The following is a 26881-nucleotide window of genomic DNA, read 5'->3' on the forward strand; positions in this document are numbered from 1 at the left end:
TAAAATAAAGAAATTGCTTGACAAATATTTTTAGATTTGATTCAAAATTTGTTTGGCTTTAAATCAAAAAATAATAATTTTCTTTAAAATTATATCACATTACCGTATATAAACTTTACAGTATATTATACCGGTATATATATACAGTATATTAGAAAAATATTATATAAACCATAAAATTTTTATGAATCGGCAATATATCATTGTTAAGTATTGTATCTATTAAATAAATTATTGAAAATAATAGTATACTTTAAACAATTCATAATAACACTTATTAATAAATCACTTTTTTTAATTATCCAATAATATTTAAAAACGTTCAATTTTAATATACACGTTTATTGTATATGCTATCTTATACAGTATTATAAGCTATGATTTACTTATTAAAAACAAAATTTTATAATACTAAATTATAATACATAATAACATTATAAACATTTATTGTATGATATATTATAAGATTATCATAAAATGCATTTAATTATAACTTACTGTAAATATAAGTATAATACTTTCAAAATGTAATTTTTGTTTGTTGTACACAAACCACAAATTAAATATTATATAATATAAAAATCTAAATCTATTAAAATATCGAAAAAATATTAATTTGATGATAATAATGAAACAATATATTGTATACTGTAATTTCGCTTAGGTTTCCATCAATAGTAAAATTATATAAATTGATTTTCACTAAAATAAAGTAAATAAAATAATAAAATTCAATAAAAGTTTAATAATAGTAATTTCTACAATTTAAAATTGCAATTTTCAATAAAATTATTTATCATATCAAATAACTAAAATTACTAAGAAATCGTAGATTTAATAGGATAGCTGACTGCTGGGGTTGAAGGAACTGAGTTCAAATCCCATCTAGTAGTGACTTTTCTGTGAAATTTCTTAATAATATTTATTAGAAATATGTTTTTACTCATCTCTATAACTAACTCTATTAATACATATGTTTCATTATCGGTAATAGTTAATTGTTATAAATTTTTTTGCAATAATTGAACTAAAAATTACACTTTTTATTACAGAAATAGTGTTGTATTCAGTAATCATTATTCAATATTAAAATTAATTTGTTTGACATATTTGTAGTTATTTTTAATGATAGCAAAAGCCATGGCCACAAAAAACGAGAGGACAGATACCATGAGATGAAAAATACCAGAAAACTTGAGGTCGTATTTAGCTATTAAAGTGTAGACAAAATTTCGACCGACGATCCTATCAGTCGACACTTTAGAGCTATAATAACAAGACTTTTGCATAAATATAAGTAAAGCCAGTATTAGATTGAGTACTGATAACAGTGTTATTATGACAAAACTTGTTGTCACGAAACGGCTTCTGGTTATAGATGTGTTGGTATCGGAAACACATGTTATAACAAATACTATGCTTAAGACGATAATTGTGGCCAAACATAGCATAAGTGATACCAATAGTGTAGCTCTTTTGCAGCCATCACTCCAGCACTCGGTTTCAATGAAGTAATAGTTGTAAACTATTATTACAATCGCTATAATGACACTCAAAATCCACGGCAAGTAATAGACTTGACTTAATTGCAAACTCTCTGCACTTAATCTCTTGTTGTAAATAACTCTTTGTTTTACAATTAGTGGTTTTGGATGCAATCTCTCTTCAATTACTTCCATAATCATTGATTATATAATACTTATTAAACAGTTTTTACTAAATATATTATTTTTTTAGTTAAAATTTATGCAGTAATAAGCACTTGAATATCGAGTATTATAATTATGGTTATTATCGATATGTTATCACAATGTATTGTATAAATAAAACTTGTATTGTGAGACAACAAAACACATTTGAAATAAAATAATAAATTTTAAGTTTATTACATAAGAGATTTAAAATTGTTGAACTGTTATTGAAAAAATATGTTATAAAAGTTTTAAACATAGAATTTATAAAGTTATACTAATAAAAGCACATAAACTTATCAATTAGTCATTATTGCCAATTAAGTTATGTTTATTTTTCATATAAATTTTTAAAGTGATTATTAGAGTAAATACTTTTTAAAATTATTTTGAAGTTATTTAGTTAAGTTAGGTTAACGGTATAGTTAATACAGTATATATAAAAAACTAAAAATAAAGACAACTGTTTGTGTAATTTTTAAGCACAACAGTTGTGTAATTCAAACAATGTTTGAATGAAAAACACAAAAATATCATTCATTGGGAGTGAAAATATTGTATATACAGTACATTACAGTAGTGATGATAAAAATAAATCAAATAAATTAATGTCACTCTAAATGTAAAATACAGTTAAATTCTATAATAATATACTTATTTTTAACATACAGTATATTATGCTAAACTGATTTAATTATTTTTTTAGTTTATTTTTATTGATTGAAATTTAATTATCTACTGAAATATATCGTATATTTCTATAATTATAAATAAGTAGTAATTTAAAAAACTTATTGTAAGAATAAAAATTATAACAAAAAGGATTTTCATGTCTTTAAAAATGTTTTATTTATTATTATTGATATCATCTAAGTTTGCCTATGGTTTGCAAATTTTTATTTGCTTTACGAAATTGATTATTAATGATATTATTATTACAGCATTTATATTAATAGATGATTTTATAATACAGTATTACTAAACAAAATACAATAAAAGATATAAACAGTACTGTAATGTTTAACAATCATTTATTTATTTGACTATTAATATTGTAATACAATTATACAGTTAAACATACTGTATATGAATACATTATAAAATAATTTAAATTTAATGATTTTTATTAAATAAAATATTTGAGTTCTTTAACAATTATAGTCTTATCCTAATTGACAATATTTCTGATATTATAAATGTAATAATAATCGATAAAAATTGTGTTAATATTTTAAGACTTTATTTCTGCAATACTTTCAAGCGCTGGATCTCCTTTGTAAAAGAGATTTTTTCGTTTCCACGGAATGTCATGATTGACAACTGTATTAAAGAAAGACGGATGACTTATGAAATTTTTGATCGTCTGTAGTGACCAAACAGTTCCCGAAGCTGTCAACAAATAGTAATGTTGAACCCGTTTAGTTTTAAGCGGATACGGCTCAAGATATATTTCAATGGCACCACTGATAAACTTCAACTTCTCTATAAACTGATCCGAATTAACGACCATATATTCCACGTATTTCTTCATTAACTCAATTCTCTGTTCTTGTCTTTTATTTATTGCAAATTCCAGTTTACTTTCTGCTGAAGATTTTGGTTTTATCTTTTCGTCTTTATTTTGCTGTGATTTTCTAGGCATTGGTATATCAAGTGATATAAAAAAAGATAATTCTCTTACAGGAGATTGTAATGAAATTGTAAATTTCGGTCTTAAATCTATTATATGACTTATTTCTCGAGTTTTAAAGAAATGATATAAAGTCATGAGTGCACTGAAACCAAACTTTATTAAAGGCGTGTCTACTATTCGTCTGTTATTATCAATATTGAGCCACTCGTCTACGGCTTCCTTAAAGAAAGTCATAATTAGTTGACCCGAAGTCTTAAGTGGTTTAGTGAGACATTTAGTTGCAATTTCCATCTCTAAACATCTCATTTGTGTGAACTTTCTTCTGAGTTTGCGATCCATATCTGAAATGACATAATCTGTCGATGAAATTAACTTCTTTTTGATATTTCTTTTGAAAAACAAGTGGTCCTGTCTTTCGAGCCAAGCTCTCAATACAACTTCTGCCGACTCGAGTCTACTTCTCATTTCTATTAGTCGTCTTTTTTCTACATCAGTGATTGAATTGTCAATAACTGGATCTCGATATATATAGTTATCGTAAAAATATTTGTCAATAAAATTAGTCATCAAATGAATGCATTTGTGATCTACTTTATTAACATTAAATTTGTCGTTATCTTTGTGTAATTTACATAATTCTTCAGTGATAGTCCACGAGAATCCAAAATATCTTTCGTTAATACCAACGTCAGCATTGAAGGGAACGACATACCAGGCACTGGCTCTTAATCTTCGTTCATCTTCAGAGTCGTTGTCATTTGTTGATTCAAAATTAAATCTATCTTTAAATTCAATAAATAATTTATTAATCATATTCTCGAGCAACTCGTGGACATCATTGGTTTCATTTCTTCCGGTCATATATTTGGTAGTTTTGCTGAAAGTTCCACTTAGAAGAGTTGCTTCGTTATCGAGTCCGAAGCGATTCAATAAAAACATTACTTTTAGTTTGTAAGTCTGATAAGCATTTTTTGCCGATTCTTCATATCTTTGCCAACCTATAGATATAAAAATATAGATATTAATCAAAATTTTAATAACAAAATATATAAAAATAATAACCTTCTAATATAAAAGTAGGGTTGGGTTCAGCTTTTATTTCTAAATTTCTGTTTGAATAGATTCCCAAACTATAACTAAAAAAATATATATAAATATAATAGTTATAAATTGTAATACAAAATTACAATAATTAGATTAATATAAAATTAAAATACCGATCGCAATATCTATAGATCTGTCCCAATGTTTTATTCGACAAATAGCTTCGCTTTTGTGCAAACTTTTCCATAAAATCGGGATATAATTTAGGCCTTTCTTTCCTATGAATAAATTAAAATAATTTACCGATAAATTTGCAAATTTTAAAAACTAAATATTACTTACGTTTCAAGTTCTTCAGTTTGTCCAGTTTTGGCAAAATCAAGTGAAACGGCATATTTATGCGCTAAATAAATATTTTTAATTACAAGTAATCAGTTAATAAATAACTACGATTTTGATTAAACAAACCTAATTTCATGCAAATATCATCAAAGATACCCTTATCTTTGAGATCTGCATTAGCTAAGTGAGCGTTTGCCAGAACACCGACATTATTGCAGATAATATAATCACAATAAAAGTCGAGAATATCCGATACATCGGCTTCTTTGTGTAATTCTTTAGCTTTTGTTGTGGGAAATATCATCGGTTTATTGTTTTCATTTTCAAAAATAAGATTTGATTGCCAAATAACAGCGTATTCATCGCCATCCAAATCACTGCCTGCCATCTCATCCGGATGCGGACGACTGCCTTTCTGAGGGAAAACAATGCAATCTTTTATGTGATGTAACTCCGGGACATCTATGGCTTCAAATTTTCGGACGTCACCCGGATGTAGACAAGGAAACTTTGTGACCATAATCTTTTCTTTCAATATAAATGTCTTATCCTGTGGCATATTGTCCTCATCCACTTCAGATAATTGGACAAACACCTGTCCATATTCAAGAGTTGATGTTTCATCGAGAACTCCAAACACAGTGCGACCGCTATTCATCGGTACTTTAATTCTGGCCTTTCTTTTCAATTCAACAATTCTGTGATTAATCACAGAATCGACGATTTGTCTGAATATTGGTTCCGATAAGAAAGGGATTCCATATTTCAAGAGTTTGGTGTAAGGAATACCCAAAGTTGAATGCGATCGAAGTAAAGGAGTGGCCGCACACTCACATATCATTGCATTTGACAAACCTTTGAGATCTTTCATTAACATCTTAAGAAAAATATTTGACTCGACGCCCAATTGTTCCAGAATTGTGATAAACGGTCGATTAAGATATAGTGATCGTGGAAGTGATAGCTTTATAATACCCAATTCTTTGGCATCGGATTTATACTTTTGCATACTTTCTCTAAATAGTATTTTCCTTCCTTTAAGTTTAGGATCCAATACAAGCATCCCTTTACAGCCTCCGTAACGGATTTGCATCGCTGACGGCTTATTTGTACATTCGTTTGGCAATTCTTTGTAAACCTCTTTCATAATATCTATCGAAACCCTTCCAATTCCATCACTAAAGTTGTATTTTTCGTCTAATTTATCTCCATTTTCATCCACTTTAAAATCTCCTTCAATATCATTAATAACTTCGGTTTCATTTGAATTTGGATTCACAATAATATGTTTCATAACCTGAGAGAATGCAAGTCCGAGTCGGGCCACATATTTGGCCACATTTTTCCTAATGTGTGACATTTCGCCGATGTTTTCTCTAATCAATTGAGCAGTTGTTCCGTCAGGATCTTTGGCGTAGAGAATCATTCCGGCGTCTCGTAGAGAACTTGAAGAACTTCCTAAAAATTTGAAATATCTGTCACCGATTCTAATGCTATCTTCAATCGGGGTTTTTATAGTTCTCTTAAGAAAATCAGAAATGGCTTTCTTTTGTAGCGGAAGGAAATGTCTCTGAGACTGAACTGTAAATTGCAGTGATTCTAAAGTGTCTTCACGTATTGATAGTCTTATGGCATAATCGGCTTTTGCATTGACAATGAACCGACTCGTGAGAGTCGGTTGCGGTGGAAGTATTAAAAGACGAGTCGGCGTTAAAATACAACGTCTGATGTTTTCGAGTTCCGTATGAAATGAATTCAAATTAACTACTTTTTCCTTTTCAATCGTTTCATTCATTTGTTGATATTCTTGAAAAATCTTTTTCAATGCATTGATTGTACGATAAATGCTTTTTCTTTCACTTACGGCCAACATTTCAAATAAGGTTTCTTCCATTGCTTTAATATTAACTTTTTGACTGCAATTTAAATCATTTAATAATTGTAATATTAAATCAAGAAATTCTTTTAATTGATTATTCAATCGAAGTTCGTCTGAAGATTGAAATGTATGCGAAAACAATGCCTGAAAAGCATATTCAACAGAAAATCTTTCTTCTGAACTTAAATTCTTTGATAATTTCAAATATAATTTAGTTTTCAAATCAATTTCATTTAAAACTTGTCTTTCCATACGTGATATATAAACAGGAATTCTTGCAAATCGTTTCATTAGATAAAGAAGACAATAGGGATCGGCTAAGTCTCGATAGTTATCTTTCAATTTGTTTTCATTAACAATCAAAGGTATTTCAATCATTAAGACATTGCATTTACCAATGATTTGCGGCTCACAGTCACCAAAACAATTGTCACGAATCCAATTGTGGTGATTCTGGACATCATCCGAATGAACACCAATATCTGACTCAACTATTTTGAATTGTTTTCGTTTGTAAAAAGGCTTTCTTTTGTCGGACCACTGCTTAGAACTATGATATTCTACTTTCTCTTCGGGAGTCATCGTGTCTTCGTATAGTTTGTAAAGTATCGGTGGATTAGTTAATGTAAAGTAAACTTTCATAACTTGGTTATCAATTGAAACAATCATTGAATTGATCTGTTTATAGTCGTACTCGAGTTTATAGCGAATACTAGTCAAATGTTTGTCTTTGCCACCACTCGTGAGTCTGAACTTCAGTTTCATACTGTTGTGATCCGTTTGAAAGTCTGTTATCAAATCATTGTTTCCTTTCGCCACTTTCAATGACTTACCACAGCTCTCACTATTGTAGTGCTCAACAAAGTTAGTCAAATCAATGATTGTCCCAAAACTGAAACTTTTTATTTCAAACGTAATCCGTGGTATCAATCGGTTTATATTTGATAAGAATTTAATGGTTTCATAGTTTTCGTCAATCAATGAAATGTTAGTATTTCTAAAGCAATTATTTTCGCAAAATTGAGTCCAAAACTTCTTTATCAAAGCTCTTCCCGTTTTTCTTGTGCCATAATATTCAAACTGAAGACATCCACCAAACTTAAAGAGTCCACACTCTTCGTAATAATGGCGAAGACTTGATGTCTTATCAATTGGTGAATTGGTTTCCAACTTCAATGAATTGATACGCAAACCAATGTTGTCCGACAACTCTCGCAAACATTTCTCCAGACATTTGACAATCACTTTACTCAACAAATCTTTGCCAATCTTTTGAATAACTGTTTCATCGGATTTATCTTTTAATTCATTCAAATTAATATGTATTTTGTCTAACACTTTAAGACTGTCTTTTCGGTGATCAAACAGATGAATGACTTCAATGGCAACACAACTACTAAATGATTTCATAGTTGTCTTGTTTTGTGACATTTAATCACAATATGTATCACTTGTTTAGTTAGACAAATGATTTGCGATAACAATAATGCTATCAATTGTTAATCATTTGATATTACGTTATATTTAAGACATTTGTTGTTATGATTTCAATCTATTAATAGTACAGTAATTCAAAAAAACAAAACAAAAATTATATTTCAAAGTCAATGTTAAGCTATGAATACAAATATTACATAATATATAATATGATTATTAAATGATTAAAATACAGTACAATCTATTAATTTTAATATTTTTTGTTATATAAATATTTTCACTGTATTATACAGTACTGTACACATTGTATATTATTTTTTAGTGTTTAACAAATAGTGAATCATATGATGATATCGTATTATAATTTATAATTAATTTTTAGTATTAAAAACATTATATTGTCTCATATTTTTTAAATACAGTATTTTTATTATCAAAACAACAGATGGACTTATAATACTGTATAATATTTACATATCTATTGTTTGCAGTTTTGTTTGAAAATTGAAACTTTCAATTATAATTACAATCTATTATATTAACAATTTATTCAATAGATTAGTTATTTTACTTATTTATAATACAATACATTATTAAAATATTTATTATTATAAAATAGCAATTAAATGATAGAATCAATTGAAGAATAAATGAATAACTTATTAATGAATATTAAACTTATGAATAAATTAATGTGTGTTTAGAAATAAAGTAAATATTTTAAATAATTGTTAATAATTGTTAATATCATATCATATTTATAATAATTTATCGATTTTGTTTGTTTTAATGTATAAAATTTTATTAACCTTTAAAGTTATTTGTTAATATAAAATAATGATAATAATATTTATTCCTATGAATTATAATTTATTAATCTTAAAACTATAAATTATCATATGTTTTGAGTTTTAGCATAAATTTTTTATATAAATTGTTTAAATACAAATAAAATTATATGAAATATTAAAAATAATAGCTTATTATAATAATCTTTATGTTTATTATTAATAGTTATGATATAAGTTATAATAGTATCTGATTTCAAATGAAACTAATGTCAACACATGACTTCCGTAGAGATGATTACATGATTACACAAAATCATACATTATATACATTATAGTACTATAGTATTAAATTTAATACTATTATAATATAGCTCTAATGTATACATAATTATTATATATTTTATATATACTTAGGAATCTTAAGTTATGATATATCAGGGTTAAGCATGATTTTGGATTTTAGAGGGGGGGGTCTAGGGTGAGATGTAAGCTTTTATTGCATTTTTAAACGGAAATTATTTCAAAAAACTAAAATCAAGGGAGAGGTCAAGAGAAAATTCTCGAATATTCCCACGTAAGTCCATAAAATTCCCGAATATTCCCACGTAAGTCCATAAAATTCCCGAATATTCCCACGTAAGTCCATAAAATTCCCGAATATTCCCACGTAAGTCCATAAAATTCCCATATATATATATTCCAAGGATAATAGGAAATTTTCCCAAAATTACACAAATTTTCAAAATTTAAAAACAACATAAAAACAAATTATAAAAATAAATTTTAACTAAAAAATAAAATAATCATGTACTTAAAATTTAAAAATAGTTGATAAATACATTAATGATAAACTATGAGTTATTTTTAATATTTTAATAATTTTTAATATAATTGATTTTTTAAAGAATAATTAATTTTTAAGTTTGTAGGTACATATTTTTAAATGTTATTTTTATATAAATATTCACTGAATACTAATTATTTAACTTATTTTTTATTAAAGTTTTAGTTGAAGTAATTATAAAATTGAAAATATTTTCAAATTTTTAAACTAATATTTTAAAAATTATTAATAAAGACTTTATCATATAAGTATATTTTGTTTTACTAACTTTATTTAACTTTTATTTAAATTGTTATATGATTTTTGTCTTTTCAACAAATAGATAATTTTTAATTTTTTAGCTGAATATTTTAAATAAAATAATAGTTATTTTTAGATTAATTTTAACGTGATTTTAACTACTTTACTTATTTTTAAGCAATAATTAGATTGATATAAATTTTAAAAGCATAATAACTTTAACAACAAAAAATTTGGTCTTTTTTCTCGTTTTTTAGCCACAATTTTTTCCATTTAGTCAAAAAGTCTTTGTATTCAAATCCGAAAATCTCGATCTTAGAGAGGGATCATTTGGCGATATCCAACCCTACTTTTTTGTTTAACCCTGATAATATATAGTATAAAATCATATTCAAAATATTATTAGGATTTTCAATATGATGAAAATGAAATAAATAAAATTAATTTTGATGACAAATAATAAAATTTAATTATCATTGCTATTATTTATTCTGATCTTAAATGCTGTTTTTATAACTAAAATTATATATAATATTATGTATATATATTATGTATATATATTATGTATATATATTATGTATGTATATGTATATATTATGTATTATACTATATAATATATAGTATTTTGAATATTATAAGTTATAATATTCAAAATACTATATATTATATAGTATAATACATAATATATACATATACATATATACATATATACATAATAATTTATAACACAAATGAATGTAAAAACCAGTTGAGAATGCTAGAAAGCATTTCCATACGAACTCCTAAATCCTAATTAAAAATTAAATTCAGTATGACAAAATAAAATCAACTATAGTAATGTGAAATATAAATAGTTCAGAATACTAAAATAACTCAACTATTGTCATACAATGTATTAAATAATTCAATATTACAAAATAAACCCAACTATAGACATGTTGGATAACAAATGCTTCAGAATAAAAAAATTATCAACTATAATCATGTGGGGTATCAAATGATTCAGTATGATAAAATTAAAAATTTAGCTGTCATTTTCTCGTAGTTCTTGAAGAGATAAAAATTTAAATGCAGATTTCTTATACTTCATTTTTGATGCTTTATACAAATCTAAATTTAAAAATCAAAAAATATATTTTTTTAATTTTTAGACGCCATTTTCTCCATGTTCCTGATGAAATATCAAAATTTCAATACTTAACCCATAGCTCATAGCTCAAAAAAAAAAAAAAAATTGTAGCAGAGTCTGGATTCGAACCACTAACCTATATTGGACAGACAGACCGACAGACCGACAGACCGACAGACCGACAGACCGACAGACCGACAGACCGACAGACCGACAGACCGACAGACCGACAGACCGACAGACCGACAGACCGACAGACCGACAGACCGACAGACCGACAGACCGACAGACCGACAGACCGACAGAATGCATATACGGACTCCTTTCAGGAGTTCGTGAATATACAGAATATTACAGAATTATGTTTACAATGACTTTCAATAGAGAGCGTCTAATATAGTGTCAAATGATTTTGTTATTGAAATTCAATACACATTTACAGTATTACATGAATAGTAGCAGTGATTTGATAAAACGTGATTTTAAAGTATAATTTAATAAATTTTATCACAATTTTTTTCTCATTTTGTGCCATATTTTCACTGATCTAATAGTTATTTGATCTTTTATATTGTTATAAAAATTATATTATATTTTTTAGTCATTATTTTGCTATAAATATATCTCAAAGTTATTTAAATAACATTTGTCTGGGATTTACATTGAATTCAATATTTGAAGGAATAGTTAAATGAATATTCATTGATATATAAATATTGTTTGCATTTCATTGAAATTAATAGTATATTGTATTTGAATTAATTGACTGATTTGAAGACATGCCACGCATCGAGAAAGGCGTCAAATTAGACTTCAAAGATGTCTTATTAAGACCCAGAAGATCAACACTTAAGAGTAGATCTGAAGTATAGATAAGCAATTTGTTAAGCATTTAGTATCTCATGTATTGATGCCTTTGGTATCACTAAATACAGGTTGAGTTGACTCGAAAATATCATTTTCGTAACTCTGGTCAGGAATACACGGGTATACCAATAATAGCGGCCAATATGGACACCGTTGGTACGTTTGAGATGGCATTGGCTCTTAACAAACACACCTGTTTTACGACAATACATAAACATTATTCATTGCAAGAGTGGATGGATTTCGCGGCTAATAATCCATCGGTTTTAACTGTAAATGATATTTTGGTAATCAATTGATATCAATATTATAATTAGTATTTTATTGAACACAGAATGTGGCCGTAAGTTCGGGTATCGGTCAACAAGATTTGGATAAATTATCACAAATTCTTCAGAATATTGCGGAAATAAAATACATTTGTCTGGATGTGGCCAACGGGTATTCAGAACATTTCGTTGAGTTCGTCAAACAGGTCCGCAATCTATTTCCAAATCATACAATAATGGCTGGAAATGTAGTAACGGGTGAAATGGTTGAAGAGCTGATTCTGGCGGGCGCTGACATCATCAAAGTAGGCATTGGTCCGGGATCTGTCTGTACTACTCGCAAGAAGACTGGTGTCGGTTATCCACAATTGTCAGCAGTTCTTGAATGTATGGATGCGGCTCACGGATTGGGAGGCCATATAATCTCGGATGGTGGCTGTACCTGTCCGGGAGATATCTGTAAAGCGTTTGGTGCCGGAGCCGACTTTGTTATGTTAGGAGGAATGCTCTCGGGTCACGACCAGTGCGGCGGTGAAATTGTGGTCAAACCGAATGGTAAGAAAGTTAAACAGTTTTATGGTATGAGCTCTGAGACAGCTATGAACAAACATCACGGAGGGGTCGCTGAATATCGTGCTTCTGAGGGCAAGACAGTAGAAGTGCCCTATAGAGGGGATGTCGAGTTCACTATTCTTGATGTCTTAGGTGGTCTACGATCTGCCTGTACTTATACCGGTGCCTCAAAACTTAAGGAACTACCTATACGTACTACTTTTGTTAGAGTCACTCAACAAACTAATGAAATCTTTAAAATGATGGAAATTGATAACTAAATTATCAATTTATAAATTCAATATTTTTTAACTTTTAATCAGTATTTTCTCTTATTTTTAAATATAATCACTATTTGCCAAATTGTTATAATTAATTTTTACATATTTTATCTTTGGATCTGATATAATATAATATACTTTATACAGTATTATTTCTCGTTTGTATAAGTAATTTATATAAATACTTACTGATAATATAGTTTAAATATAGAAATTAATTTTTTATATACTATATTTAAGCTTACCGTATTTTATTTTTATGAATCTATTATATAATTAATCAGTTAATCTGTTTTTAATTACTTAAATAATTTGAATGATTGTTTTAAAAAATTTATTATGTTAAATTATTAATATATAAATTTATAGTTATATTTTAAATTATTAGATAATAAATATAAAAATATATTAACATTTTTATGATAATTAGTTGACTGATTCAGGAGTTGCCTTAAAGAGGATCCGAGAACTGGTAAGACTGTACTCCAAGAGGTCAAACTCCTTCTGAAGGTTTTCCAACCTTTTAATTGTTAAACTAGTGGTTTGTGTTAACTTGACGTCACTGTTGGCATTGATTTGATTTTGTTTGTTGGCTTCATTGATCTCAGCCTTAATTTTGTCGGACACAGAACTAAACCAATGAAGTGAATCGAAATCATTGAATTGATTAAGAAGTTTAAGGATATACGCGACACCCATTGCAAAGCCATCATCAGTGAAGGCGGCGCCCACTTTGTTCTTGCGAGTCATCTTCTCTTTGCTTATAATTAAATTCTCAACAAAATTATAAGTCAAAGCCGGAAGTATTACATAAAAGTTTTTTAAGTGATAATTCTTTGGATCGCGAATTATCTGAACAAATACATCAACTAATAACTTGAAATAATCTGTTGATTCGGTAAAGTTTCGATTCAAAGTGACCAGAATTGAGTCCAAATTGTGTGCTGCCGTCACCGTATCGGCACTTAAATTCTCTTCTGAAGTCATCGCGTGAAATGAAACTTCAGTCAAGTCATCCAAATCGGGTACAAAGTTGACTGAATTGGAACTGCAATGAAGTGCACCACTTCTTAACATTCGAACAAATCCTAAGACATTTCCAATTTGACTAATGACTTGTCTGAATTGATCCAAATAAGACATACCATCGGGAGTTAGTCCTAATTTGCGAATACCTTTAACCAATTTGTCTGCCTTTTCAAATGCAAACTTAATAGCATTTGATTCACGAAAATGTCGTAAATCTTTAATCAGTCGCGATTTGATGTGCTCTTCATAAAGAAATTGGGAAAATGTGTAAAACTTTTTACGTAAGAAGAGATACGTGAAGTTGACTGTAGTATTAATTATACCAAAACCGTGAGTCTGTATAGAGTTGGCCACATGTCTGATGAGTAAAACATTTAAATGTTTATTATTGGATGACTTTTCAATAAACATTTGATTGTTTAGATTATATAAATATCGCGAAACAAAAACATGAATATTGCGGGTAATCTCCAACACATCCAATCCCTGTTCCAGTGTTTGAGTGGGCAGTTGTGACCTCACAAACTCAAACCCATACTTAGTTTTGGCCAAATTTAACATCGATTCATAGGTTTTCCAATCGTGAAGTGCTATTGTCGTCAAATTATATGCCATTTCATTAAGATATTCTTCAACGTAGTTCTTAATTGATAATAATTTATTGTTGAAATAAATGGGTTCCGCAGCAAACAGTGCACTAAAATCATATAAATTTCTTTTGAATGGATTTTGATCGTCGAGCTGAAGATCTGAATGAATCTGTAGTCGCAATTCGGTCTCAAATTCGGTACAAATCTTATCTAGAAATTCATTGACAAAAATTTCATTTATTTCACAATCAAATTGTTTTAATAAAATTTGACGCTTTTCTTCATCAATGCATTTATTAATTAATGTCAATGAATCGGTTAAGGCATTGAAAAAATGTCTCAATTCATTAACATTTGAGGAATCATTTTCAAAAAAGTCAATGAAATAGACGCCCAAAACGGCTCTATTAAAGTATAAGAAATCACAATTAGACCACTGATTCATTAATGAATGAACTTTTGTAAATAATTCAAGTTTTTTAGTTAAAGTTAATATTTTTGTCAACTCTTCAGCGCTGAGAGTGAATGATATAAAAGCCAAACAAATTGAAATCAAAATCCTTCGTTGTTCGGTAAGAATCGGACCGTTAAGACAATTAGAGGTCAGAATGACAGCCGACAACAAATCTAATTTCTTTTCCGAGTATTTCTTCACGTCTGCCATAAGTCGTGTTTTAACATTACTTAACATTTTTAAGATAACACAACAAATATATTGAGCCAAATGTCCTAAAATATTAATTAAATGACCCTTTTTATGATAAAATGTTAATTGAATGCCTTTAACAATACAAATGGCTTTACAAATGGCCAGTAAGTCTTGTTTAGCCATCGGTCGACCGTTTTGTAGATGAAGTGATATACAATTCTTTATAAGATTAGTTAATATCCTCACATTTTCAAGACCTTCTTCAATGACTTTTTGTTGTTTTGTTAAAACTTCAATAAGGTTTGTGTTGAGATCAGTTGTACCGCTGATGTCTTGTTCAAAGCGGACCAACCAATTAGTGACTTTGAGGTTAATTTGTTTGACTTCACGATCGAAATTTTGTTTTAAAAACAACTCGCGTTGACTATTAAAAGTCTCCAACAATTTCTTGTCAAACATAGATCGCGGTAAATGGTTGGCCACAAACTTATCTGGTATTACACAACAATTGCCTCTTAAATGACATAAATTGATCCCAATTTTCTTTTGACAATCAGTTAGCATTTTATATAATCTTTTGTCTTCTTTTTTGAAAATCCAAACATAAATAACAAAAAAGGCATTCAATCCTAAAAATTTGTTGTCTAAAATCAGTTCGGGTGATACTTCCATATCGGAACAATTAAATCTAATATAATTAGCAAATTGTTCAGCCATTTGACTATTTTTAGCAATACTTTCATCATTAGCCATGGCATCAATAAATGTTTTGAAGATACCATCGCCATCAATGAGCTGCTTCTCAATCTTATCTATTAACTTAAACAATGTCTTGACTTTCATGATATCATTTTTGACATCAAATTTGTCTGAATTAGCCGAAACTAATTCAATAATACGCTTATAATTAACAAAATCAAGTTTCAAATTCATTTGATTAGTAATAATATCATCCAAATTAATTAAAGTCACTCCCAATTCACATATGGCATCAAAAACTGCATCAAATCTAAGATTTGAACTCAAGTCTGGTATCAGTTCCTTATAATTGTTAGACAAACCTTTCTTTGTCGGAATATTTGATATATTAATTAATCCATTGATCTGTTGGACAACATTTGACACAACATTTAGACAATGATTAACAAATGAAGAGAGATCGTGAAGTAAAGGTAAGAGTTTGGCGATTGAAGACATGTCTTCATTATTAATATCACTGGTAATTGGTTCGCCGTAAAGAACCAGTTGATCACAGAAACGTTGGGAACCGGTTTGCGCCAAATATTGCATCTCTTGAGTGAGTCGACCAAAAACTAAGACAACTTTATTCAACTGCATATTACCACAAGTCTGAAGTAATTCAATCAGATCTGTCCTCTCTTTCACATCATTACAATCAATTGACGGACAATCAAATGGCACTTCAATTGAAGATTTGATTTGTTTGACATTTAAATTATGAATTGTCGCCAATTCGTGGTTAAAGTGATCAACAAAACGACCGAAACGTTTCAAAACATTTTCATTGACTTCGCCTACAAAGATATCACCAAATTTGATGAATTAATCAAATGATTATCTCATAAAACTTACGTATCAGTTGGTCTTCATATGATTTGGACATCTTTGCTGTCATTCAATCAAACAATAGTCACAAAAATCGTCGTTTTATTCATTCATTTGTTTGTCTAATCAATTGATCACTGAATGAGTCAATGATTTCTACAAATAATTCATTGTTTTGTTGTTTATATTTGTTTGACATAACAGTCAATAATATTCAATACACTGTATGTCAGGTATTAAGACATATGATATGTAAAGTAATGTTTAATTTATTGCTATTTTAGTGACATTTCTTCAATATATTAATTATTTTATAAACAAATGTATTATTTATTTTTCAATCAATTAAATAATTAAAAAAATATGAGTAATTAAAAAAATTAACAAAAACTATAAATAACTAATTAGTAATAACTAATAACCTTGGTCATGTTTTCTAGTGTTTTGAAATAACTCCCATTTTATAAAATATTCATTACTTTTATTGTAATATATTTTAATAATATTAAAATAAAAACAATTTTGTTTATCAGTTATTATATTACAAGTATTTTATACAGAAGTTGAATATTAGTTTATTGTTTTAAATATGAAGAGATATTGTTTAACACTGGATCTAAAAGATGATCCAAAGATTATAGCAGAATATGAAAGATATCATCGAAATGTATGGCCGGAGATCAAGAAAAGCATTAGTGATTCCGGTATAAGAGATCTGGAAATATATCGGATAAATGACAGAATGTTTATGATTATGGAAACTGAAGACAACTTTTCATTTGATAAGAAATCACAAATGGATTCAAATAATCCTAAAGTAAAGGAATGGGAAGAACTTATGTCGAACTTCCAGAAAGCCCTACCATTTGCCAAACCGGGAGAAAAATGGGTTCTTATGGATAGGATTTTCAAGTTATGATAACATTTTCAATAAATGTTGTAAATATTTAACTTTTGTAACAATAAAAACTAATTTAACAATAATTAACATTGAATTGAATGTTAAGTTATTAAATAAAATACAAATCATAATTTATAAAACTTATTCAAAGAAATTTATTGAGTAATTCATATCAATTAACATATTTAAGACATAGTGTATCACCGTTTTGAACGAATCCTTCACTTTCTAATTGTTTCAGTGATGAAGACGTAGGAAACGATTCATAATTATTAATATCAGACGACAGAACTAACTTTGGTTCCAATGGATTGTTATTATTATTAATTAAACCAAAATGTGTTGACAACCAGTCAATACATTTGCCAATTGACCACTCATTAGACACAAATATGTCTTTAATATCAAACTCTTGGATTTGTTGGCTCTTTTGATATCGCATTTTGAAGTACAATCGTTCGGTCACTGGAATCGATGTCTGTCCCGAAGCTGTTTGTTTGAGTTTCATAAGAGCTACTCTTCGGGCCAAACCTTCATTTTTAGTGCCCTTTATTTGAGGCGGTGTTGAACTTATGGTAGATTTGTTGACAAATTGTATTACATTTGACTTAACATTAGCGGTAGTATTGTGTTTGCATTTGTGTGAATCATAGTAACGATGAGCTAAACAATGTTTATCATTACATTTGTCACATAAGACCAGTTCCGTGTCGGGCACTGACTCAACACAATAACAACACTTTCCTAATATAGTTCGGTGACCACCAGTGGCTACGGGTTTCACTTCTTTTGTGTCATACTTTGGACAACTGTGAGTCACCACTGAATAGTGTTCTTTGCTTTCATTAGAAATTAAAGAAAATCAAAAAATTTGTTAATCAGAGAAAATCTTTATTAAATTGATAAGACATACCAAAAGACTTCTTTACAAGAAAGACAAATCAATGGTAAAAAATCTGTTTAACAAAATTAAAACATGTGTTTGTCATTACATAATATTTGTAATAATCAATCAATCAATATATACCTAATCTCTTGCATTGATAGCACTGTTGGCCTAAATCGGGAAATTCAGACATTTTTGGTATTTACTCGAAATAAAAATCTTATTTGAAATATAATTATAAATAATGATAAGTATATGATATATGATATCAATTCAATTATTATAAAATTAGTCAGAATTTAATAAATCTAAAGTATTTGTCAAATGATATTAAACGGGTTGTTGTGTCTGTTGTGTGGGAAGTAAACCAAATCTTCGCTTAATTGTAATCCTCTCTCTCGAGTACTTGTCTTCGGGTGAGAAACGGGCTGTAATTGAAATCATGGAAATAATTTAGTCAATTGTTTAATCATTTTATTATTATTTGATGACAAACCTGGATGTGCTGACAGTGTAGGTCTTCCTTCGGGATCCACTTTAGACATAGTGTACACCCGTTTGTTGTCGTCATTCAAGTAATACATTAAATACATGTTTAAAGTGTTTATAATATTAATTCAGTTATTAATTGAATGCATTGATTGAAACACGTGTTCAATACATACAACAAAACAGACAATAAATACTTTACATTATTATTGGAAACATTGCAAACAAATCATACATTTATTTATTCGTATATAACGTTACATTTGATTGTGTTGTCTGTTATAAGTTATAACTTATAATGTAATGTAAAATTCAAATTTAAATATTTGTAAAACTTTTTTATTTACCAACAATTAATTAATGGGATATTTTGTTTAAAATATCACATTATATACAATATATATAATAACAAAAATGGCATAAATGCAAGCTATATACAATAAAATGAATATATGAGTTAATTTGATATATGATATGATATTACATTTTCAAATAATATTATAAATCGTGAATAGCTTACAACTGTTGGCATTAATGGCAAACTTAATTGAGAAAAATTTGATGATATTTTGTTTGACTGCTATCAGATATATCAAACTCTTATAGTGTATAATATTTATGAGCTTCTAATATAATAATAAATTTTGTCATTAGTCCTAATATATATTAAATATTTTATATAATTTGTTTGTCATGATATATAGTAAATGTTTTGTTTAAAAAATTTGCCTAAATATTAATATTACTATTAAATTAATGTTTAAAATGTAAGAAATACAAGAATTCATTATAAGATGTATATCCATTTATAAGAATATTTTGTAAAGTTTTTTTTTAAAAAAGTCAACAAATTTAAAATCAATACCTTTCCCTTAATTATAATAATAGATCACAGATTTAAAAGAAATAAATTTGAGAAACATTTACCGTACAAACTGTTTATAACAATGAAAAAAGTAATCGATTTTTGAAAACAATTTGTCAGTAGATTTAGGCACTGAAGTGATGTGAATAAAGGGTTGTTATTCAACAGCAAAACCACACGTTTCTTCAATAGCTTGCGTTAATTTCTCGTAAAGTTTCTCATATGATTCATACGGAGGAATATCAATACGATTAAAACATGTGTGAGCTTTAGGCAAATTAACGGTATCCGTGTCTATCAAATGTATTGTAAAATGTCGCGGACCAGCAGCTCCTGTTGACCCCTGTAGAGCCTTAAAGCCTATAAAAATCAATTAAATATTTTTATTATATTGACATTTCATTAATAATTTGTTAATATAAACTATCGGTAAACCATACGAAACCGTCTTTACGGTTAAAATATAAAAATCGTTTATAACTTTTAACAAACCTTGAAGGGGTACTCTTGAACTTCCAGTTACAAACTGTAAGAGACGAGCTCTTCTCTCTTCACTATATTCCTCGACAGCTCTCCAAAACCATTTAACAATATTTGACTCAGAATTACAATGTTTTAGCCGTGTATTTGCCTTCCAGTCGTCGAGATCTATCTTTCCTAATCCTCCGATAACAAGCTATTTATAAAAAAATAATTCATATAATATCGTTCATTACATAACTGATTATTAATATACTTCAAGTTCTTTCTCATCAAATTGATTGAGAAGATGTTGCGGAATGAGTTCACAAAATCCTTTATGTAAGGCTTGAAACTGGTGTTCAATTCCGTGAGTAAACCGAAAATTGACATAAAGTTTGACGTATTCTTTCTTATTCTCTTCAGTTACCATAATATCCCTTCCATTCGGCTTCAGTTCGTGAACCTGAAGCTCACCAAATGAATCGTGATTTACAGCAAATGTCATATCAAATACGTTTGTTATGTCATTTTCTCTGTAATTAAAAATATCAAAATTATCGTATTTACTACAGTATATCATTAACGGTAATTATCACTAAATCAAGTATCACTTACAACATCCAACAAAGACTTCTATGTAACTCTGGATCCACTGATTCAATATCATCTAAAGTGATCGGTTTATTTAATAACATTTTATAAAAAGGTAGTGTAAATCCTCCATCGATATAATGTCCGTGAAATACAGCCAAACCAATGATTCGACCAACAAAATGAAAATACGATAAATGTTCCTAAAATACAAAATTATTGTAAATCTATTTATCAAATAATGTTATATATAACAAACCGGATTTATAGCTGAATCCGGATTGATTTGAAGCGTATAAATATCATCTCTGGTGTATTGAAAGAGACCGTAATATGGATTAAGCATTTCATGTGATAATAAGTAAAGCCATTCACGAGCGACGCCCCCATAATCGAGACCTTCTTCTCCTCTGAATTTAATCATAAGTCTTTTGCGCAGATCTTTTGGCCTCATTTTGAGTATAGCTCTATAAGATTCCTCAAAGATGTCTTGTCTCGACACTTCCAGCCGACAGTGACCCGATTGGGGTTGAAATGCTTGCAGTTCTTGTCTTAAGGCACTCATCTTTTGAACCAAATTTCGTCGTTGTATTTGAGAACTGCTTAGCAAATCGTTTATATTATTATTGCTAATATTGTGACTAATTTTCTTGTTATCCTCTTTAACATTATTATTACGGTTCGAGCGAATCCTAAATAATAAAAATAATTTTATTATAAGAAATATTATTACTTTATTTCGATCCATACTTTAATAAATTTTGGAGCATCACTGAGTTGACTACAAGTCGTGGATCAGTAAACTGTGTGGTCCTGTTGTTGTGATCCACATAATATTGACGACCCGATTGAGTTTGTCTTACTTCCCAACCATTATGTAGTGGTCCTATCAATTCATCTAAATTGATACCTTGTTGTAACAATTCTCGGGGTACACGCGGGTCGTGCCAAGTGGACACTGCTGTCTCCATATGATAGAAATATACCTGACCCTAATTTATCATTAAAAACATTTAAAAATCAGGTTAAACAATAATTTACTATTATTAGACAATCTATTAATTTCATTTAATATAATATCTACGAAATAATCAATAAAAATGATAAAATAATTATTATAAGTCAGTTCTTATAAATTTTAGAAAAAATAATAATAGTGTAAATTATTCAGATAATAATAGTCGGAAATATATAATTAAAAACCTGTTAATATATAAATAACTAAAAATATACTTTAATTACTGTATAAAATCTAAATATTCATAATTTTAATAATACTTACTGTACAATAATAAAATCTTTTAAATGCTATTTTTTATTACCGGTAAATACATTCTTATATAAATTTTAAATACATTGTTAAACTATCACTATTTTTTAAAATTTACTATCATGTATACCATTATATAAAATAATTTATCAAGCTAAAAAATGTGTAAATATTTGAAACAACTGATTAATAAAATTATTTTGCTTTGCAATTGTTTGAATAACAGCATAAAACATTTTGATACTACAGATTCAATAAGTTTTACCAATAATTAGTATCATTGTTTTAATTGCGGTAGTCTTATGGGTTAAACAATTGTTTTAATGTTTTACACAAAACATAATTTTAAAATTAATTTAATCTTTAAATACATTATATTATATTAAATATTATTATAAATCTCTTTTTAAATTTTAAGTAATAAAATCAATGCATACTTGAGATGTTTGTCTCATTTCATATCCTTCGGGCAAATCACTGGCATTTGAGTAATCATTGTTTACACGTAATTCTGGTTGATTTGTATTCAGATTTTGTGTCCGATTTTGATGAGAGTTTGATGCGCTCAACACGGCTTCATGTAAGTGATTTCTGGCCAAATAATTTCGATGTCGCGTTGATCGGCGTCCATGTGGTCTCACAGCTGGTATATCACTTGCATTTTGAGAACCTGAAGCACTCGTTGAACCATTTGTACCACTATTTTGTTCTGAATTATGATTATTCCTCCGAGAAGATGTATAGGCACTAGTGTTGGGTCGTTCCCATTGAGTAGTTCTAGTTTCGTGATTCATATAATAGACTCTTCCTAAAGAAGTTCGACATTCAGACCATCCTTCGGGCAGATCATCATTGAGAAGACAATTCTGAGAATTATTGGAATTTCCCGAATCAGAAATGACTACATTTTGAAGGCGACCACTACTGGATCGACTCCCGTCTCTCGAGAGTAAGCTTATCACTAACTGACCCCTAACTATATCTTGATCTTCTTCACGAAATTTATGCAAATCTAACCGTTGATCTGTTTTAGAAAATTATGAAAATTATAATATAAATAATTAGAAAATAACTAAAATATTTAATTATCAACAATTAACAGAATAAAAGACAAAGACATACATCCGGTATCTTTAAGACTTTGTATGTCATTTGGCATAATCTTAACACATCCTAAAAATCCTGCGCCGGCTTTCTTGTGAATTTTCTTCTGATTCCATATACTTATTGTCACTGAATCTGTTCTTGTAATGTATCTATTTATTGAATAAAAATAGTTAAACAAATGTCTTAAAATCAATCAATTGTTGTCTTACAGATCATAGTGTTTGTTCCACTTGGGACTCAACGTATCTTTTGATGCTTCGGTTGAGTGGCACTGACCCGAACCGTCCACACAAATCTTACAGAAGGGGTCGGGAAGACCTATAGATTGACAATAAAAATCATTTATTGTAATAAAAGTCATAAAATAAGTATAAATTTTATGCAATGATTTGTAAATAAATTCATTTATAGCATAAAAGTTAATGATTGACATTGAAATCACTTATAATTTTATTAACAAAATTATGATTCAATGATTGCTATTATTGACAATAAAATTGTGATAAATTTATAATAAATAATACATTAATTTATTGACACATTTATTAATAAAATAATAATATAATTATTAACTTTCAATAGATATATGATATATGAAAATAAATGGTAATAAATGGTAAAATACTTACTAAAGAAGTCACGTTTGACCAGATTTTTGGCGCATAAAACTACATAATCAACGAGTAGTCAAACAATTAATATTAATCTTATATTATCTTTAAATAACTGAGTCGTCCATCACTTACTGGTCAGTCTTATCTTCATTGAGCCATTTCGTCGGTCTCTGCTATGTGTCTGTGTTGTTGCCATTTGGTTAAGTGGTGACAACTGGTTACCACTATATATACAATAATCACATAAATGAGACAATGTTTGGTCAATTGGATCAAATAAATCAAGAGTTGTTGTCTGTTGTTGTTGTCTTGACTCTCATTCAATCATTCATTCATTCAATTCAATCAATAGCTATGTTTTCACTGCAAACTCAATGTACTCTCTGTTCACTCCATGTTATTATGCATTGACTATAGTTTTCACTGAACAACACATACAATAGCACTGTATATGCATTAACTCAGACATACCTAACAGTCATATCATTACTATAGTGTACTCTAACTTATAATTAGTTTGTCTCTCAAACCGACACAAACATAACACAACTGTGAGAGCATTGAATTGATGCCAAACTTATTAAATACTATATAATATTAATCAAATATAACAACATATGCACAACAGTTTGCATCTATAGCTATGATAAGCCAATAGGTGACCAACTGTTAGATAAGTTTTGATGGGATGGACAATACTTGCAAAACAGCCATATTTTGGTCAATACATTAGCAAATGTTTAGTAAAAAAGATTACAAAAGTATTGCCCACAGGGGACGGATAGTCGTGTCTGGCATACTGTCCAATGAGACAGTACTGTCAATCACTATTAATGAGATTCAATGTTTGCTCGCATTTAAACCTCTAATGAATATTAGTTTATAAGTTAAAAGTTAAAAAACATCTAATATTACAGTAAAATAACTTAATATTATATTAACACAAATTTTGAATTATCATTGAATACAAAGATTGCTTATTCTTATACTTATTATTTCCATAAATAATAGCTTATTGTGTAGTAAAACTTGTTTCACAACAAACACTATACAAATATTTTAAGTGAATTTTGATAACTTTAATGTTTGCAAACTATCTCTTTATGAAACAGTTATGATTACTAAAGAATAGCTAATGTTATGAAGTTTTTTTTAAAACATTAATATTTAAATTAATTAGATTTTTATAACAAATTATTTATATATCACATAAACATCAATCTTTATAATTGGACGATATTTTATCAATAAATGAAAATTTGTGTTGTTTTATATACTGCATAAAAATTGATAATAAAACACCAAATTATATATTATATTAATTACTTAAAAAAATGTATTATTATTGCAAAAACACTTTTGTTGATGCGATGATTGATCACAAAAAATAATGATAATTACATTGAACTTATCACATGAATTGAAGGTTATATTTTAAATATAAGCATGCTAATTTTATTGTTTTTTTCCTATTGTTTAGACTATATTTATTGACTACATTTTATCTATATGCAACAAAAATAATTTATATCAACAACCAAAATTATTATATCTTATTTATAAGTAAATAGTAATAATGTTTTTAAAGTTTTAAATAAATTGTATTCAAATATAAACAAATATAAAGACCGGAATACTTTATATATTTAATAAGTAAAAACTTATTATAGTATATTTAAAAAATCTGAGTACAAATATTTATCATAATTATTATTTTTTAATTTTATTTAGGCTTCACTTTCTTGTATGGCCAGCGACGTAGGCGGGTATGGGGGTATAGGTAGATAGTGTCTACATAGTATACATATATAAAATATAGGGTGTCGCAAATCAAAGGTTAAAAAGATATCTATTGTTTTAACTTAAATTTATAATAGTATTCTATGTAATACTAACTCAACGATCAAACCTAACCTAACAAACCACTGAATTTAATCTAACAGACCTATCGGCCTACTGGACACCATTAGTTTAACATATCATAACTAACTTATCTTTTTAATATATTATTAAAACAATGTATTAAATATTACTCATGTCATAAAAAGTGAATTCTACACCACATAATAGGCCTAAAGTTAATATAAATTATTATATAATTATAATATTATATAAATATATTCTAATAATTTTAAACTTTAAATACAAATAACTTTTTAATCTTTGATTTGCGACCCCCCCCCCATATTTTACATGTGTATACTAGACACCAAACACTATTAACCTATACTCCATACCCGCCTCCGGTGTGGGCCATACAAGAAAGTTCTGTCTTTATTTATTTTAATTTATAAATTCTGAAAAATAGTTTATAATATTAATCTTTACTATACCTTAAATCATTAATAAGTGTTTGAATGATGGATTAAAATTTCAAAAATTTTATGTTTATATACAGTAATTACTTAACAAAACTTTTTAGTAAACAAATAATTGTATATTAATATTATTAAAATTTTTATAATTAAACTTATATCAAATTTTAATATCATATTTAAAATATTTTAAAATATTAATCACTTATTAATATTTTTATTATCATTATTAGCAATTAATGTTTTAAAAAATATTTTTCATGTGAGTAATAATTTCCTTAACTTTAAATACATGACATAATTATAATATTACAATGAATTTAATTATCATCTGACAAACAATGGAAAAGGGGCTAAAATATTATACATTAGATATATGTGTGGGTCATACAGTGATATTAATAAATATAAATTTTAAAAAATAAATTAGATATAAAACTTTTAACAATCTATAGCCCAATATATTTGCTTATATTATATAATACTAATTAAGAAACTCTGAAATTTTTATCAAATATAAATTTATAGACAACTATAGCTGTACTGTA

General features: G+C 27.7%; 6 protein-coding genes across 6 annotated transcripts; 2 read left to right on the plus strand and 4 right to left on the minus strand.

The window, feature by feature from the left end:
- Nucleotides 1-2922: 2922 nt before the first annotated feature.
- Nucleotides 2923-6639, minus strand: LOC128962416 (uncharacterized). The gene is made up of 5 exons (XM_054308790.1): nt 4837-6639; nt 4711-4771; nt 4542-4646; nt 4387-4460; nt 2923-4322 (listed from the first exon to the last, which is right to left on the minus strand). Exons 1-5 carry the CDS (start codon nt 6602-6604, stop codon nt 2923-2925), a joined length of 3408 nt encoding a protein of 1135 aa, XP_054164765.1. The 5' UTR covers nt 6605-6639.
- A 4868-nt stretch (nt 6640-11507) lies between these two features.
- On the plus strand, nt 11508-13177 carry LOC128963024 (GMP reductase 1-like). Its single transcript, XM_054309489.1, has 3 exons — nt 11508-11896; nt 11966-12169; nt 12232-13177. The coding sequence occupies exons 1-3, from the start codon at nt 11810-11812 to the stop codon at nt 12997-12999; spliced, it is 1059 nt and encodes a 352-aa protein (XP_054165464.1). The 5' UTR covers nt 11508-11809; the 3' UTR covers nt 13000-13177.
- Nucleotides 13178-13425: 248 nt separating this feature from the next.
- On the minus strand, nt 13426-17079 carry LOC128962417 (WASH complex subunit 4-like). Its single transcript, XM_054308791.1, has 3 exons — nt 16861-17079; nt 14145-16802; nt 13426-14087 (listed from the first exon to the last, which is right to left on the minus strand). The coding sequence occupies exons 1-3, from the start codon at nt 16901-16903 to the stop codon at nt 13426-13428; spliced, it is 3363 nt and encodes a 1120-aa protein (XP_054164766.1). The 5' UTR covers nt 16904-17079.
- Nucleotides 17080-17422: 343 nt separating this feature from the next.
- Nucleotides 17423-17752, plus strand: LOC128962418 (L-fucose mutarotase-like). Its single transcript, XM_054308792.1, has one exon. It carries the CDS (start codon nt 17423-17425, stop codon nt 17750-17752), a length of 330 nt encoding a protein of 109 aa, XP_054164767.1.
- A 154-nt stretch (nt 17753-17906) lies between these two features.
- LOC128962233 (AN1-type zinc finger protein 1-like) lies at nt 17907-18936 on the minus strand. Its single transcript, XM_054308593.1, has 3 exons — nt 18762-18936; nt 18648-18690; nt 17907-18573 (listed from the first exon to the last, which is right to left on the minus strand). Exons 1-3 carry the CDS (start codon nt 18811-18813, stop codon nt 17907-17909), a joined length of 762 nt encoding a protein of 253 aa, XP_054164568.1. The 5' UTR covers nt 18814-18936.
- A 1015-nt stretch (nt 18937-19951) lies between these two features.
- LOC128962662 (E3 ubiquitin-protein ligase SMURF2-like) lies at nt 19952-24559 on the minus strand. The gene is made up of 11 exons (XM_054309056.1): nt 24151-24559; nt 24034-24072; nt 23614-23722; nt 23420-23553; nt 22735-23321; nt 21778-22019; nt 21287-21719; nt 21052-21230; nt 20711-20969; nt 20467-20650; nt 19952-20334 (listed from the first exon to the last, which is right to left on the minus strand). Exons 1-11 carry the CDS (start codon nt 24212-24214, stop codon nt 20132-20134), a joined length of 2433 nt encoding a protein of 810 aa, XP_054165031.1. The 5' UTR covers nt 24215-24559; the 3' UTR covers nt 19952-20131.
- Nucleotides 24560-26881: the final 2322 nt, after the last annotated feature.

This window comes from Oppia nitens, unplaced genomic scaffold, assembly GCF_028296485.1.
Source record: "Oppia nitens isolate AA-2021 unplaced genomic scaffold, nextdenovo-longstitch-racon4-pilon3 scaffold6_pilon_pilon_pilon, whole genome shotgun sequence".
NCBI lineage: Eukaryota > Metazoa > Arthropoda > Arachnida > Sarcoptiformes > Oppiidae > Oppia > Oppia nitens.

Excerpts from the sequence above, each read along its gene's own strand:
- LOC128962662 (XM_054309056.1), bottom strand. The coding sequence starts at position 24,214 with ATGGCAACAACACAGACACATAGCAGAGACCGACGAAATGGCTCAATG. Across the intron at positions 21,720-21,777 it reads ATGCTCCAAAATTTATTAAA|GATTCGCTCGAACCGTAATA; the intron begins GTATGGATCGAA and ends TTTATTATTTAG. Across the intron at positions 20,335-20,466 it reads TTCAAGAGTACCCCTTCAAG|GCTTTAAGGCTCTACAGGGG; the intron begins GTTTGTTAAAAG and ends TGATTTTTATAG.
- LOC128962416 (XM_054308790.1), bottom strand. The coding sequence starts at position 6,604 with ATGGAAGAAACCTTATTTGAAATGTTGGCCGTAAGTGAAAGAAAAAGC. Across the intron at positions 4,772-4,836 it reads TGATATTTGCATGAAATTAG|CGCATAAATATGCCGTTTCA; the intron begins GTTTGTTTAATC and ends ATATTTATTTAG. Across the intron at positions 4,461-4,541 it reads ATCTATAGATATTGCGATCG|TTATAGTTTGGGAATCTATT; the intron begins GTATTTTAATTT and ends ATATTTTTTTAG.
- LOC128962233 (XM_054308593.1), bottom strand. The coding sequence starts at position 18,813 with ATGTCTGAATTTCCCGATTTAGGCCAACAGTGCTATCAATGCAAGAGA. Across the intron at positions 18,691-18,761 it reads CTATCAATGCAAGAGATTAG|ATTTTTTACCATTGATTTGT; the intron begins GTATATATTGAT and ends TTTGTTAAACAG. Across the intron at positions 18,574-18,647 it reads TCTTGTAAAGAAGTCTTTTG|CAAAGAACACTATTCAGTGG; the intron begins GTATGTCTTATC and ends TTCTAATGAAAG.
- LOC128962418 (XM_054308792.1), top strand. The coding sequence starts at position 17,423 with ATGAAGAGATATTGTTTAACACTGGATCTAAAAGATGATCCAAAGATT.
- LOC128963024 (XM_054309489.1), top strand. The coding sequence starts at position 11,810 with ATGCCACGCATCGAGAAAGGCGTCAAATTAGACTTCAAAGATGTCTTA. Across the intron at positions 11,897-11,965 it reads CACTTAAGAGTAGATCTGAA|GTTGAGTTGACTCGAAAATA; the intron begins GTATAGATAAGC and ends CACTAAATACAG. Across the intron at positions 12,170-12,231 it reads ATAATCCATCGGTTTTAACT|AATGTGGCCGTAAGTTCGGG; the intron begins GTAAATGATATT and ends TATTGAACACAG.
- LOC128962417 (XM_054308791.1), bottom strand. The coding sequence starts at position 16,903 with ATGACAGCAAAGATGTCCAAATCATATGAAGACCAACTGATAC. Across the intron at positions 16,803-16,860 it reads ATATGAAGACCAACTGATAC|GCGAAGTCAATGAAAATGTT; the intron begins GTAAGTTTTATG and ends ATATCTTTGTAG. Across the intron at positions 14,088-14,144 it reads ATTAGGACTAACTCCCGATG|GATTTGTTCGAATGTTAAGA; the intron begins GTATGTCTTATT and ends GAAATGTCTTAG.